We start from the raw sequence: 15,881 nt of genomic DNA on the forward strand, positions 1-15,881 counted from the left end.
TCGGAGTTCGATAGGTTGTTTTGGCGACGCGGAGAGGCGGTCCCGTCTATGCCGGGACGGAGATGACGGGTAAAGACGGAGACGGAAGACGTTCGGAGTGGGGCCGTTCAGTGCTGAGGGCCTCTGGGACTCCTCTCATTTAGGCCAGTGGCTGATACTGTATGTCCAGCCTATGCTGGTTGTGGCATATTCCTATTTAAGCATTTATAAAGCTGGATACATCCTCGTACATCCCAATGGGATGTATGGACGGAGAAGACGCGGATAGACGGCCTTAAGTGGACCTCAAGCACCCTCCATTATCAAGTGTGTATAGCTGATCCTGTCAACTCCACACTCCGATGAACTCTCCATAAACAGTCAATAAAAGTAGATAACCCCTGATTGAGAAACCAAATGTCGATAATTACCCAAAAATCCTCTCTGTTGCTCTACCGCGGCTGTCTTGTCAACCTCACAATCTATCTCAATAATGGGTTCCATTCCAACCCACAAGCGACCCAACTTTCTCGTCATCGTCGCCGATGACCTGGGCTACAGTGACCTTGGATGCTTTGGCTCTGAGATAGCGACTCCAAATCTCGACCACCTCTCGCAGACTGGTGTGCGACTGACCAATTTCCATACGGCTTCAGCATGCTCTCCAACTAGGAGCATGCTGTTCTCTGGAACGGACAACCACATTGCAGGCCTGGGCCAGATGACCGAGCACATGGCGAGGTTTATGGATAAGTACAAAAACAGGCCTGGCTATGAGGGATACCTCAACTTCCGCGTTGCTGCGCTTAGTGAGATTCTCCAAGATGCTGGTTATCATACAATTATGTCTGGAAAATGGTAGGTTGAGAGCGACTCGGCAGCCTCAAAACCATTACTAAATGTTATCGCCAGGCACCTCGGAACGACGAACGAGACATCCCCTCACGGGAGGGGGTTTGACAACAGTTATGTCTTCTTATCAGGCTGCTGTAATCACTACAACTATGAACCACAACTCGACGACCCAGCTCACGGGTTCTTCACACCCATGAACGCCGGCAAGTTCTGGATGCAAGACGACAGATTCTTAGATCGGAAAAACCCAAAAGATATCCCCGACGACTTTTACTCGACAACTACCTTTTCCGAAAAATTGATTGATTTCCTAAAAGATCGCAAAGACACTGAACAACCATTCTTTGCGTATCTACCTTTCACTGCACCTCATTGGCCTCTACAGGCGCCCCGCGAGACAATCGAGAAATATAGGGGTATCTACGACGATGGACCAGCAGCCTTGCGCAAACGAAGGTTGGCGAATCTCGTTAAACTGGGACTCATCTCTGAAGACACAGAACCAGCACCCGTGACAGTCGAACTTTGGGATAAGATGTCACCCATGGAGAAGGCTGAGTCGGCGAGGAAAATGGAAGTCTATGCCGCTATGGTAGATCTCATAGACGTCAATGTCGGCCGCGTGGTAGACTATCTCGACTCTATTGATGAGTTAGACAACACCTTTGTCCTCTTCATGTCAGACAACGGAGCCGAAGGGGCTATGCTCGAAGCTGTTCCCATGATGGGCAGTGTTGGAAGTGTCCCAAAGATCATCAACAAATACTACGATAACTCGATTGATAACATGGGAATGGCAGACTCATATATCTGGTATGGTCCTGAATGGGCATGCGCGTCAATGGCGCCCTCTAGAGGTTTCAAAACTTGGATCACTGAAGGCGGTATTAGATGTCCATGCCTTGTTCGATATCCTCCTTTCTCCAAGGCTGGCGGATCGCACACCGACTCATTCTGTACGGTCATGGATATTCTACCGACAGTCCTTGACTTGGCGGGCATCCCCTTACCAGGAAGCAAATTCCGAGGCAGAGAAGTATTCCCCGTGAGGGGATCCTCATGGGTGTTACATCTTGAAGACCAATCTCCAGCTTTTCATGACGAGGAAAAGGAGATCACTGGTTGGGAGCTGTTCGGTCTTCGAGCCATCAGGGAGGGTCACTGGAAGGCTTTGTACATGACCGCACCAAGAGGAAAAGACAAATGGGAGCTGTACAACTTGAAGAACGATCCAGGCGAGTTGCACGATCTCGCTGACAGCAACCCAGATATTATGGACCGCCTGATTAATTTATGGGAGATCTACTATTCAGAAACAGGAATGTTTGACCCAGGGCATGAATTCGGTGTCACCAAGATCTAGGACTTGAACAAATATCAGCTACTTGATTCGAGGATTAGTACTAAAATCAAATTTCGCAGTTATTTGTTTTCGACTTGTGCATATGCTTCCATGCTCTTTTGTTGATCCCTATGTCCTTCTGGACGATTGTTCCGAGTTAAACTTGTGACGCTGAGCCATACACTCTAAAGTGAAAAGAAATGTTTCTTGGCGTAAATGATCTTCCTTGCTAATGCCTCGACTCGAAATTCGCGATTCAAATATCGGGAAGTTTCTCTACTGATACCCTTGCCTCGGGGAACAAGAAAACACTTGTTCTTAAACCAAGGGGCAAAAGATAACCAATCTAAAGGCATACTAAGGTTATGCGAAATTCAGTACTTTTATTGTTTATAATCGAGGTCCTAAAATTTCTTCATCATCTAGCCAAATATCGTTTGTTTCAGCTTTTCCTTCTCTCCACTGCTCTCACACATGTCACGAAACACACCCTCTTGTTGCCAAAGCTCCTTGGGAGTCCCAAACTCTGCAACCTGACCGTCTGAAAGGACTAGGATGCGATCAAAGTCAGCGATGGTGCTCAGACGATGTGCAATGACGATGAGTGTGCTGTCTGTAAACTCCTCTCGAATGCTGCGCTGGATAAGGGCATCGGTAGCCATGTCGACGGCGGAAGTGGCCTCGTCTAGTACCATGATCTTAGGCCGTGCCACAATGGCACGAGCCAGACAGAGAAGTTGTCGTTGACCCTGAGATAGGTTGCCGCCAGACTCAGAGATTGGGCTTGATAGATCTCGGAATATGTTTGTATTCTTGGCAGCAAGTGTCGAGGTCGCCGCAGAGGCTGGCTCGTTAGTGGGTGTAACTGGCTGTGAGTCGACAAGATGGACGCGGCCCAGTGACTCGCGAAGCTCATCATCTGTATTGTCCTCAAATGGGTCAAGGTTGGATCTGATTGTTCCCGAAAAAAGGACAGGATCCTGAGAAGATGTCAGTCTGTATGTAGTAAAACCAAAAGCGAATATACATACCTGAGGAATGATGGCTAGGCGAGATCGCAAGCTATGCAGGTCAATTTTGGAAATGTCCAGGCCATCGATAGTGACGCTACCAGAACGGGCCTCCAAAAATCGGAACAAGGCCAGAGTCAGAGACGACTTTCCAGCACCTGTACGCCCCACAACACCGACTCTTTCGTTATTCTTGACGTCAAAGGAGATTCCCTTGAGTACTGGTGGAAGGTCAGGAGCGTATGAAACCTCGAGATCCTTGATCTCCATAGTTCCGGAAGTAGGCCACGCGGCAGAAGGCTTCTCTCCCTCAAGCGACTCGGTCTCAAGTTCGGTATATTCGACAACTCGTTCGGTTGAGTTCATATTCAGCTCCATACCAGCATAGTTTCGAATGGTCCAGAGGATACTCTCGGCAAAATCCATGGCAAAAGACAAGGTGAAGCCAGCCAAGGCAGCGTCCATATTAGGGCTCACAATAACAATTATCCCGACGATAGTCGAGAATAATGTACCAATAAGACCCATCCGTAGACCCATCCAGCGGTTCACAAGCCACATGTAAGAGGTGATGATGCTCCACGAATCAAGCTTCTCATACATCCTGTTAATATAGACCTGTGTCTTCTTGTAGCCTCGGATTGTCGACACACCCGCAAGGGCTGCGTTGAAGAGCTCGAAGACTGGGGACTTGCAGTTACTCTCGAGTCGTTTTAGTGGTCGTGCGCCATAAAGATATCTATTACCCAGTAGAATACCAAGTCCCAGTAGAACTATAGCCAAGGGGATCACGATACCGGACGCGAAGAAGGCGGCCACGCAGACACCGACCAGGGATAGCAAGTTGGAGATGAACTGAGTCCAGTCCATAGTGATACGGTTATCGATGATATTGAAGTCGGACGAGAATCGATTTAGAATTCTGCCGACGGGAACAGTGTCGAGCCATCTCAGAGGAGTATGCAGGACAGTAAACAGCATCTTTTCAAAGAGTGATCGGCTCGCTTTGATAGCAAGGAAATAGGCCCAGAAGAACCTGAATGTGCCAACAATTGCAGTAGCACTGGAGATGGCAATGTAGATCCATAAGTAGTACTTCAAATCATAGTGAGTCCTACTATCCCTGAACTCGGGCGCGGAGGAGTACGGGAAATGTTGAAGAGAGAATACTGAGGCGTGACCATGTTGCTGCTGGATGCTGCCAACTGAAATACTTTCGTCGACATCACCAGTCCAAATTCGGAGCCACCATGCTCGACCTGATATCAATGTTAGCAGTAAACTTGACCATAGATTTATAATGCTCACCAAGAATGCCAACTTCATATCCAAGAAAAACAAGTGCACAAATGCTCCAAAGGACAACGCCGCCACTATCTTGCAGATAGGTCAGATAGACATGCTTCTTAACGACACCCCTTTCCCGAACTTCTTCCTGTATGAACTGCTTAGCGTTCTTGGACGGTACTTTCTGCAGCGCATTATTCTCATTATTCTCGGCTGGGTCTGTGATGGAAGCTTCCTCGGAGTTGACAGCCGTTGAGGAATCAGTCGTCTCATCTTCAGAAGCTTGTTGCGCAGTCTCTTCGTGCTGGCAAATCTCCTCCAGGGTCCCATCCTTGATAAAGTCAGAAATCAAACCAGCATGCAGAGCAACACCTTCACCAAGCTCTACTATATACTTGGCCTTCGACTGCACTAAAGCAACGTGGTGAGTGACTAGGATTCGAGTACGTCCCTTGCAAATATCGCCCGTGACACACTTCTCAAAGATATGGCGGCCGACATGTGCATCGACAGCACTAAAGACGTCGTCCATCACCAAGATATCGGCTCGTGAATAAATAGCCCGCGCTAACGTGACACGCCATTTCTGACCGCCAGACAGATTGATGCCGTTTGCACCGAGCTCCGTCTTGTCGCCATCTGTCAAAATCTGCAGATCCTTCTTAAGAGCGCACACATCAACGACCTGGTTGTAGCGTTCCTCGATAAAAGGGAGTCCAAATAAGATGTTATCACGTAGAGATGCGCTCTCGAGCCAAGGAGTTTGGCTAACATAAGCAATAGATCCGGGAATAATCCAGTCGCCGAGGTTGGCTTGGGCATCGCGACGGTCTTCCGGGGCAACAGTGTTAGGCACATAAACAGAACCCTCCAATACATCAGTTTCACCAAGAATGGCAGAAAGAAGTAAACTCTTCCCTGTACCTGTCTTTCCAGAAATCACTGAAAGTTCGCCAGCAGGGAATCTTATGTTCAGACTCCTCAGGATGAACCTATCCTCGTCAGGTGTCTCGTCATCTTCGGGCCAGGCAATGGACGCGTCTTCGAAGGCCACATCTGTGCCTTCGGAAAGTGTGTTCTTCATCTCGGGGCCATTGAGATATGTTTGAATTCGCTTCAAGGAGACAAACGTGTCAACTCCCATCGTGATGAGTTCCGGCAATACACCAAGCGAGACTTCCAAAGCCTTGAAAATTCCAATGCTAACGAAGGCAACAGAAGGCAAAAGTTGACCGTTCATAACAGCATAGACAGCAAGAGATGTCGCAGCAAGTAAAATGGGGCTGACGACCCAGCATCCAAAGAGACCGGTATCAACAACAAAAAGTCCCCATAATGTCTTCAGTTCCCTCTCTCGCATAGCCAAGATGCGCTTTTCCCAGCGACTCTCCAGGGCGGCGAACTTGATCTGTCTCATTCCAAGAAGAGCTTCGTTGACCACAGCTAACTTCTCATCACGGAGCTTCATCAACTTATCCGATCTGGATAGCAATTCTCGAGAGAAGTAGGTATTGGCGGGAAGAGTAAGACCCCAGGCTACCAAACCAGCTGTGAAAGGGATCCATCCAATCAGGCGAACCAGAAAAAAAGAGAAAAATAGGAGCTTGAAGACACTGTTAATAATCAGGAACTGGAAACCCGTGAAGTTCGAGATTCGCAACGCATCGACACCAACAAGGTTGACGATTGCCTGTCTAGACTTCAATACACTTGAGCCGTCATCTGCATCTTCTTCATTCTCCTTGTCTTCTGCGTGGCCCTGTGGCTCATCCGACTCTTTCGACTTATCCGCGGACTTGACGTTCTTGCGTCGAAGCGATTTTTCGAAGATCAGTGTCGACAGTTGCGAACGGATAGGGAGAGCAATGCTCGCAAAGGAGTACCAGAATACCCATCCTTCAACCCACTTTGACACATCAGTATAAGGGAACAAGTTTATATGAAGTACTTACGGCATCTAAGAGATTAAAGCCAGCCATCGCAAAAATCAAAATCCAGAGCTCAAAGTTGGATGCTCCGGACAGTCCTACATCGCGCTGTTCGAGAATGTTGATCACACGCAACATGGTCCAGAAAGGTAACAAGGCCAGGATGTTTCGGAATACAGTAAGGGAGAGCTGTACCATAAAGGAGCCTTTGTATGCCCAAAACAGGGAGCGGAAGAGACTGCCTTGAGGTTTCGATGCGAGCCAGTCCTCTTTCAAATCAGCAGCTCTCAGCGTCCGGTCTACATGAGGAACGTCGCTGGCATCCAGATCGTTCTTTTTGACCGCAAAAGAAAGGAGGGGGTCAACCCAGGACCACGTGTAGCGGCTGAAGGCAGAAACAGTCCATTGCTCGTCGACCTTTTTGCCTTTGAAGAATACATCAGGTCGGCGTGGGAGTAGCACACTGGAGAGGCAGAGAAGGACGACTGCACCAACATTCACAGCACGAAGAACAAGAGCCACTGTGTTGTTTCGAGTGAAAAACTGAGCCTCCTTAATCAATTGGGGCACAGTAATGGTGGCAACGATGAGAGAAGACCCAAAAAGCCACAGGCCAAGATCGTGGACCTTTACAGGCGCATGATGGGCACTCAAGGAGATGGCATGGAGAAGAATAAGAGCCTATTTAGAGAAGAACGTCAGTGACCATTGCATATTGCCATTCCATTCCAAAATACTCACCCATGCCCCAGCAATGAGCCAATTCTTGAGCAAGAGCGAATCTGACTGCGAGAGCGAGTGAAGTACTGAAATTGCAATTGATGTTCCAAGACCAACGGCGGACAGGGCAAGGATGGAAACTTTGGGAAGACGGTTCGAAAAAGCGGCCAAGCTTTCAGGCGTACTCTTGCCATCGGCATCCTCATAGAAGTTGTCCCGTGCAGCACGCTTCCGTAGTTGGGTGACGGCGGTGGCTAGAGCAGGCGTAGTGGCTGATGCTACAACAACAAGGCCTGTGCCAGTCAAAATCACATCGACGTTATTGGGTACACTCATGATTGAGCCTTTCTGAGCAGATTTGCTGAAGAAGAGTCGTGAAAAACAATGGCAAAGAACGCCAGAATATAATCTTTGTCGCCACCCTCTGTTGTCGTTGTTTCTGGTGGTTATACTCAGTCGAGTTGTAAAATCTTAAAAGGGCCAGGCTAGAAACAGTCTATACATTTGACGTGCTCCGAAATAACGAGGGAAAAGGAGGGAGAGATAGACAAGGATCCAGCACAGGTTTTTAAAAAGATTCGAAATCAGTCACGCCTTACGCATGTAAGCTGGCTGATGCCGCTTCAAGGATTTGTAAAAAAAAAGACGGGGACCCTTCAACTCCGTGGTGAGTGGGTTGAGTCAACGTCAGAAAGATTCGGTTAGATAATCAAGAAGTGCGGTTTTTGGATCGAGTATAGTCTTAGTGCTTCGAGGAACTGCTCGAACAGGGTTGAGAGAAAATAGTCTGGGGGGGGGGGGGGGGTTGGTAGAGGGGCAAGGATGTGATTGCGAGATATCCTACAAAGGTCCGTTGTTGGGAACCTAGCAGAATTGAAAAAAGTTCCTTTGATATCAGGTTGCCCATGACTCTTCACGGCGAGGCATCAACGATCCATAAAGAGTATAGTTCGTTTCTAATGCAAGGTATGATGTGCAGAACGTGAATGCCATAGTGTGGTATCAACGGGATCCGGCTATCAAGTGTACTTCCTAGTACAGAATACTTCATATCACCCGGCACCGGGGTTACGGGGCTCTCGCGCAAGATCTTTTGACAAGCCTCCTCCTTTGTGTCTCTTGCGTTAAGCAAAATGAGGCCGGCATCGTTCTGTCACCGCTCGTCAGCCACTAGAGGTGACAATGCAGGGTCTTTTCGAGCCCGCCAATCAACACCACAAACCATTCGTGTAGTTAGCGGAGACTGACAAGGTCCAGCACGATCAGCAACCTTCTTGAACGATAGATTTGATGACAAGGATCTGGTGAGGTTGTGTCCGCAGGTAGGCAGTAGAATTGATGCCTCGGGCTCTGGATTTCAGTTCCAGGCAGTATGATTTCCTATACGCAGCTGCCTTGAAATTTCTGTTGAAAGTAGTATGTTTTCGGATCGTAGTTGGCAATAATTGAAGAAACTGCCCTGAGCGTGGTGTAATACGGAGTCAAAAAGTCCACCCGGCGGGTTGGGAATGCCGTTCCCGGGACGTTTGGCCCGTGCGGAGATCGCTAAATTCAGTGGGCATCTGGAAGGTGGACCCGGCGAACCGTTTATGGAAGGACCTTCAACGAGCGGGCAATACTATCCCGTCTTATCCATCCCATCGGGCTGCCTCAGACAAGTAGAGATACAATTGAATTAAACTGGATCGGATATTGTAGAAACCCTTTTTTTTTTTTTAATCTACCGAGAAAGCCAGTCAGTATATGCGATCTCAGAGCGGGCAAGATCGGATACCAACAGCTGCAATGGATAGACTCTCTTGAGACTGTTTAGATGCTGCATACGGAGTAGAAGACTGACCATTGCCAAAATTCATGATCAACAACTTGACAGCATCTGCTGTGATCCTTGTTGTACTAATCGGAAGTTATCTCAAACTGCTGCAATTGTCAAGGGCATGATCCTGGCATAGCGATGGATAATGCCGTATTTTCGGGATATTTGATCCCGACGTCTCACTCCAATGTTTTGTCAAATGCCCGATGGTTCCAGACTCCAGATGTTTTCTTACTATTGACTTGGTAGGTATATGTCTTAGATCTGGTTCGAAGGGGTGCTTTCTGCATCCTGCGCCAACCAATAATGCATGTCTCAGGAGACCATCCAAGTTTGGGTTGATGAGTCACGTCGCCGAGAACTATGTACTCTGAATGGGTGTTGATATGATACATACTGCTTGGCTACGAACTGTAGGGATCAGCCAGGCGACCACCAAACTTCACACGAACCGTCTATATGAGGTTAGGTACTCTGCAACGGCTTGACTAGGTATGGTGTACCTAACAGTCCTTTTCCAATCGACAGTGGGTTATGTCACTGTATGTGAGGGGACCGTCAAAGGCTTTATCTATTATCTCCCAGAAGAATACACACTTTATTCTGATTTCACAGTCGCTGTATCTAAATTACATTTCTAAGTTTTATTTTTGGACAATTTTCATAAGTTCATCCTACCCGATGTGAGACAATACGGATATGTTAACTTGTAAGAAACACCACGGGCAGGTCTACGAATATGCACACTGACGATGCTGGCTCCTCTTGCTTAGGTAGGTATATTTACATCACCACAATGCAGCAACCTAAAATTTTCTCTCACTTTGAACACATGCCACATATTTTCAAGCTCATGTATTCTTGATAAGATCGAGATCGATATACTCAAAAGCTCAAACTCGTAGTGCAACACCAAAACTCCACTCTTTATCACATCCATAACATGGGACGATGCCGCAATGGCAAAAGGCGATGACGCCTTCAACCTTCCACCCTGTACCGTGGGCAATTATGGTCTTCAATGATACCCCAAAAATGGATTTTGAAACAAAAAATTTGGTGCCGGAAGACCCAGCTTCTGGACGACCTTTGCCCGCTTCGGCTTCTCCAACATCGGGCTTCCGTCCGTTCTTCCCCGCCTCCGCCGTCAATGAATGAGTGAATGAATGGATGTCAAGAGCCAGTAATTGAATGGACGTCCACCATGACCGGCACAAACTCTCGGATCCCAATGTCATACTCATTCGACCTTCGTGCGCCCATCAGAAGAGAAAGTACAACAACCGTGTTACCGACCACATTTGCAACATCGCCAGGCTTCTACTGCAACTCGCCAGAAGAGCCCACCTCCCAAGACGGTCAAGATCACGATGATGCTCAATCCCAAGGATCGGGTAAACGACAGCGGCGACTGGCCACCACCGACTTCACCCGCAGGAAACGCGCTGTGACGGCTTGTCAATTCTGTCGTGTCCGTAAGACAAAGTGCGATAATGTTCGTCCAACTTGTGGCTTTTGTGTGCGACATAGAGCCAAGTGCATCTATTTAGACGCAGACAGCGAGATGGGAAATGAGGGGGTGGAAAATGCAGTTTCCAATCGTCAGATACTGGACCGCCTAGATGAAATCAAAGAGATACTCCAGAAAACCAACGACTCACCTCGACCTTTCTCAGATGTTGAGCCTATACTCATTAATACCGAAGCCCCCCAAACACCTGCAGCTGGCAGCCCATGGACAAGGTTCTCTGCTGGTGCACAATACGAAACACAAAAGCGATCACAAGTGCAACCGCACGAATCTGAACGACTTCCTTTTGCTGCTCTACGTTGTGAATCCCTGCTTCAATGGCCGGCCCTCAGCAACATTATCCCGAGTGATGCCCGTCACATCGACTCCTTCCCACTAAGTCCGGGATACAAAGAAAGCAGTGTACAGAAACCAAACAGTACCGGGAAGGGCATTGATGAATCCTCATTTGTCACCCTGTGCCGGAAGTTTCTTGCACATGTACATCCCCGAAATCCGGTTCTGGACGGACAGCAACTTATGAGGCATGCTCGTACGACAGAAGAGAATGGTCTGAAATGGGACACTTCATCCTGCCTCGTTGTAAGCCCGCCACTTCCCTTCATATTTTACCAATCTAACAATTTTAGCTCTTGTCATGTGCTCTGGCTGAATATACTGGCTTTTGGATAAAGCCAAATGAGTATCTTGTCCTGCCAACTCGGGAGCAGCTTCAGCAAAGAGACGACCCCGACCAGGGCCCCAGGGCTGAACCATACTATGCAGCGGCGCAAAAGAGGATGGGTCTTCTTGGGAATACTATTGAAGATATTCAGTGTTTTGTCTTGGCGACCATCTTCGAGAAATTTGCCTTTCGCCCGTTGAGGGCGTGGTACTACGTTCAACAAGCCTGTTCTCGTCTGGAGATTCATCTGCGCCAGCGTGGTGAAAGACCCCGGGTACCTTTTCGGCAAAACAACCCGGCAGACTATCATCTAGAGCAGAGACTCTTCTGGACCTGTTTTCGAGCAGAAAGGTCAGTAATTCCACCAATAAATTCGATAGTTGAGTGTTGATCAGTTCGCAGTGAGCTTGTCTTTGAACTAGGATTGCGACCAAGTGCCCTCGAGAGTTTCTCATACCCAGAGCCGCTTCCGACACCTCCACAAGGCCTATTAGCTGGAACTGGGCAGACTCCAAGAAGCGAAGGATTGCATATCGATCAGGATGAAGCGCAACGCTCTGTCGACGAGCGAGGGTGGTACTACTACCTGTCCGAAATATCCATCCGGCGTACGGTCGACGAGACCTTGAACCTTTTGTACAGAAACGGGGAAGGGTATTGGATGAAGCACCCAACATACTTGATTCGTCAGTATCATGAATCTGAGCAACAGATATCGCAGTGGTAAGTTTCTACTTGACTTGACGTGACATACAAGCTGACGCACCGAATTTTAGGCATTACCATCTTCCTGTTGCAGTTCAGTTTGAAAAGGATAAACTTCCAGAAGAGGAATTTGCATCTGCTCTTCAAGGCAGGGCATCCCTCTGGCAAGAGTATACGCTTCGCCCTATCTTTTATTACCTGCTGCACTGTTCTCAGGATGATCCTGTCTTTCCTCAAGTACACACCCTTGCGCTCAAAGAACTCGATATCTGCGCCAAAATGATCCATCGTCTCTCTTTCCAAGGGCGTCATGGCGGTACATGGCTGATATCTCGTAAGATTTTCCTAAGCGCATGTATTGTTCTTACTGCTGCCTCTAATCCGCACCGAATTCATCCTCCTGATCAGTGGCAGATGCTTATTGAACTTGCAATACACACACTGGAGCGCTGGGCAGTGGATGCTGTTGATGTTGAACAGATGGCCAAGATTTTGAGACACATGTATCAACAAGTATGAACAATAATACATAGCTTAATGTATAATTAACAATTGAAAACTCTACTAATGATCATAGCTTGTTGTAAACTCGAGTTTTTGTATAATAAATCACTAGGTTTAGCAGACTCTGGTAGAGGTGACGGAAGACCCTGTAGGGAAAATAGCACTTATTTGCATTTCGCCTCTTACATCTTGCTATCGTCACAAAGCTTTATTTAAATCATGAAGTTCGTGTATTCAATCTGGGGTCATAAATCTTTACTGGCTAAAGTACTAATAAAGAGATTTCTGAATGGACGCTGAGCCTGCGAAACATATTGCCTGACTGCATGTATCGTCCAAGTAAAGGAATAAAATCACAATCACACATATTAAAGAGAGAATTTGAGTCTCCTCGTCTCACTCCTCGTCAGAATCGTTGAGAGTCTTCTCGAATCCCTCAAGGGGGACTGCGGTTTTGATGTAGTCGCGGAATCCACGGCTCATCTTCACAACTGCCCTGAGATGCTTCTCACTGATTGTAACCCGCTCCAAATTCTCCCCTTGAGCTTCATTCTCGGCCAGAGCGAGGGCTGTTTGCATGGCATTGCGGATCTCTCGCCCATTCCATTTCAGACTACGAACATCATGGCTGTTCCACACAAAGTCGCGAGCCGCACCAGAAACATGGATCAAACCGTTTGAATCTCGACTCAAGCGATCAAAGTTATGTGTCCAGATGCGCTCACAGTCCTCGTGAGTAAGACTCTTGTAATGCAATGCGACATGAATACGGCTGAGGAATGCAGTATCGAATGACTGAACACGATTGGTCGTCAGGAAGAGAACTCCGCGGTAGTACTCGAGGGCCCGAAGAAACACAGATACAAGGCCGTTCCGGGTAATATCCTTAGAGCGACGGCGCTCGAGGTAGACATCCGCTTCGTCAAGAAGGACAAGAGCACCATAGCGTTGACCAAGCTCAAGAAAGTAGCTCAAGTTGGCCTCAACATTGAACGAGTCGACGCTAAGATCGCCACTGGTAAGTGAAATAAGAGGCCGATTGGTGAGCTCGGCGACGCATTCGGCGGTGCACGTCTTTCCAACGCCAGGTGCACCATGGAGCAAGAAGATTCGGCCTTCTCCTTTGTTCTTCACAAAGTCATTGCCCCAGGGGGACAGCTTCCCGTCTCCCAAGTCAGCAGCAAACTTTCCAATCAAGGCCTTAACAGTCATCTTGACCTCATCGTCAAGAACAAGATACTTGAAAGCTTCCTTGTCCGTCTTCAGCTGCTTCAGGTTGGCGATGTTCAAGTGACCCCATCGGCGGTCGCCAAGGAGGAATCCTGGCATAGTCTTACTGCACACAAGATAGAAGAGGTCACTATCTGGGGGAGAGTCTTGGGTAGGATCAAGATCTTCGAATCCATGATACGGGCTTTCGGTACTATAGCTTGGGCGGTTTGCCATACAGGCATCGCAGCCACATCGCGGGAGATCCTTGGGAAGATGGTCCTTGGAGGGAGGCGCGGTTTCATTGTAAACCGGGACGCGATGGTAGCGACCTCCACGCATGTTATCGGGTCCTTGATTATAAAATGTATCAAACCCGGGGGCATCACATATGACACGGCCGCACATGAAGCCGGTTGGCCCACGGCATTGTCTGTTGCTGGGCCCAGAATTCACAAGAAGTCCCTCGTAATCCATGTATGTTGGCCGCTTCAAGAGCTCCCAATAGAGCTTGCCTAGAGCAATGTTCTTTTCCTTCATTGCCATTCCACCTTGGGCTTCGAGGTCTTCCGGCCAAAAAGCTGCAGGGATGATGGAAAGGCTCCCGATGGCTTGCTCACCAAGCCAAGGAGAGAGGTTGTAGCTGAACATGAAGCGTTTGACTTTTGTACCGTTTGACTCAAGCATCCAGCAATTAATGTTATACACATCACAGGAGTTGTTGTTTCCCTGTCCAATGGTGACGCTACTGATAACATATGGGGTCCAGATATCATAGCGTTTTGCGTAGAAGACTTCACCTGGCTTGAGCAGAAGCCAAAAAAGATCAAAGGTAGCCCTTGGGGTAGCAAGTTGATGACGACGCTCCTCACGACGGATCTCATCGCCGAGGTTATCGTCAAGGAACTTGAGGAGAACGTCAATATGCTTTGATGTAGTCGCGGCGTAGTCAGTGTCATGGGCCAATGGTTGGTTATCCTTGTAACGGGCGAGCTCCTGTCTATGATGGTAGAGGACCCGGTAAGGGGCATTGATCTTGACAGGCTTGCCGTCAAAGCTGACGTAAGGATAGTAGGCTACTACGGCCTTGAGGGCATTGATAAGGTGATCTGAATGAATGATCATGAAGGGACGGGAAATTTCTGGACCAGGAACCTCGGGATCTTGACCTTCATCGGGGTAGAGATTGTCGTAGCGATAATCAATGTTCTCGAATGCTTCAGTAATCGGCCTGTCTTCCTGGTCTCGAGGTCCTCGAGACCGACGGTGGATAGGGATGGGGGAACGGCTCCGGGGTAAGACCTTCGTGATGATCTCGATAACAGGCTTCTCATCTCCAGTTGCATCGTCATCGACTACGACGTTGATATCGCCATTGAATCCATACGGGGGAACATGCTTGAAAGCAGCGTCGCTCTGACGGCCTGTCATACGGTTAGCTCAATATCAACATTGAGAATACATGGCTGAAAACTGACATTCTATGACATTATTTTGCCAACCGAGATACTTGACCACATGAAGGACGTCTGGCACTTTGCCATCGATCTTGAGGATTTCTGTTTTTGGGCACACCCTGGGCATAGAGACCATGGGCGGACTATGTCTATATCTCGGCCTGGACCTAGGGGGGATGTCCTCGAAGCTCACGATGGAGCTGGTGTCATCGCCCTCGACGACGTTGAGTTCATGAGGCTGAGGAGTACCCATGATGATTCCAAAGAACAAATAAGCTTATAGAGAGATACGAAAGTCACAGGAATCAAGAAGCAGTTATGTCAAGAGAGCCCGAAGATAAGAGAACAAGTCGACTAGGGAAGAAACCGTGAGCATCCTGTCTGCTTTATAGAGCAATTGACAAAGCTGTGTAAGCTGAGACTGGCCTACCACGAAATTGAGAAACATTCTACCCAATCAAGGAGTTCCGCTGTCATTAGCTATGGTACCAGTCAAGGCAGCAGCGCCTAGTTCCAAGCCCCGGGCTGTTTGCCTTGAGCAAGTGTAACACAGTTCTGGAATAGCCTACAGGGAGGCAGGAAACCGTAGGACCTCAATACCAGATGAGAGAAAGTTTAGGCAAGCTTGCTCAAATTGCCTAAGCTTAGTGTGGTCTTTGAAGAGGTTATTTTGGCATCGCTATCACTGTCTACTTTCTTACTCCCTGGATGTAACACATGGAGATGTTGGGAATCCCAGCTGCAACACAGCCCTACGAGGCAGTGCTGGAGGTCAAAAGTGGATCTGTCGTTTGATGTGTGGGGTTTCATAGGTAGTGTGAACCTATTGTGAGGTAGTGAGGTGAGGGGACATACATATGTAAGCTCCCAGATC

At 48.2% G+C, this 15,881-nt stretch overlaps 4 protein-coding genes across 5 annotated transcripts; 2 read left to right on the forward strand and 2 right to left on the reverse strand.

Moving 5' to 3' along the window:
* Positions 1-251: 251 nt before the first annotated feature.
* On the forward strand, positions 252-2,270 carry FVEG_00525 (arylsulfatase). Its single transcript, XM_018887028.1, has 2 exons — positions 252-837; positions 892-2,270. The coding sequence occupies exons 1-2, from the start codon at positions 473-475 to the stop codon at positions 2,195-2,197; spliced, it is 1,671 nt and encodes a 556-aa protein (XP_018742727.1). The 5' UTR covers positions 252-472; the 3' UTR covers positions 2,198-2,270.
* FVEG_00524 (hypothetical protein) lies at positions 940-7,881 on the reverse strand. The gene is made up of 5 exons (XM_018887027.1): positions 7,143-7,881; positions 6,426-7,082; positions 4,495-6,379; positions 3,208-4,445; positions 940-3,156 (listed from the first exon to the last, which is right to left on the reverse strand). Exons 1-5 carry the CDS (start codon positions 7,455-7,457, stop codon positions 2,599-2,601), a joined length of 4,653 nt encoding a protein of 1,550 aa, XP_018742726.1. The 5' UTR covers positions 7,458-7,881; the 3' UTR covers positions 940-2,598.
* A 1,424-nt stretch (positions 7,882-9,305) lies between these two features.
* Positions 9,306-12,405, forward strand: FVEG_00523 (hypothetical protein). Of its 2 annotated transcripts, XM_018887026.1 has the most exons (5): positions 9,306-9,646; positions 9,711-11,050; positions 11,098-11,483; positions 11,535-11,855; positions 11,909-12,405. In XM_018887026.1, the coding sequence occupies exons 2-5, from the start codon at positions 10,100-10,102 to the stop codon at positions 12,354-12,356; spliced, it is 2,106 nt and encodes a 701-aa protein (XP_018742725.1). In that variant the 5' UTR covers positions 9,306-9,646; positions 9,711-10,099; the 3' UTR covers positions 12,357-12,405. The 2 variants fall into 2 exon arrangements, with proteins under 2 accessions (XP_018742725.1, XP_018742724.1); XM_018887025.1 differs by having other exon boundaries at positions 9,306-11,050.
* Positions 12,406-12,559: 154 nt separating this feature from the next.
* On the reverse strand, positions 12,560-15,706 carry FVEG_00522 (hypothetical protein). The gene is made up of 2 exons (XM_018887024.1): positions 15,029-15,706; positions 12,560-14,974 (listed from the first exon to the last, which is right to left on the reverse strand). Exons 1-2 carry the CDS (start codon positions 15,258-15,260, stop codon positions 12,738-12,740), a joined length of 2,469 nt encoding a protein of 822 aa, XP_018742723.1. The 5' UTR covers positions 15,261-15,706; the 3' UTR covers positions 12,560-12,737.
* Between the last annotated feature and the right edge of the window lie 175 nt (positions 15,707-15,881).

The sequence above is a fragment of the Fusarium verticillioides genome, chromosome 1 (assembly GCF_000149555.1).
Source record: "Fusarium verticillioides 7600 chromosome 1, whole genome shotgun sequence".
NCBI lineage: Eukaryota > Fungi > Ascomycota > Sordariomycetes > Hypocreales > Nectriaceae > Fusarium > Fusarium verticillioides.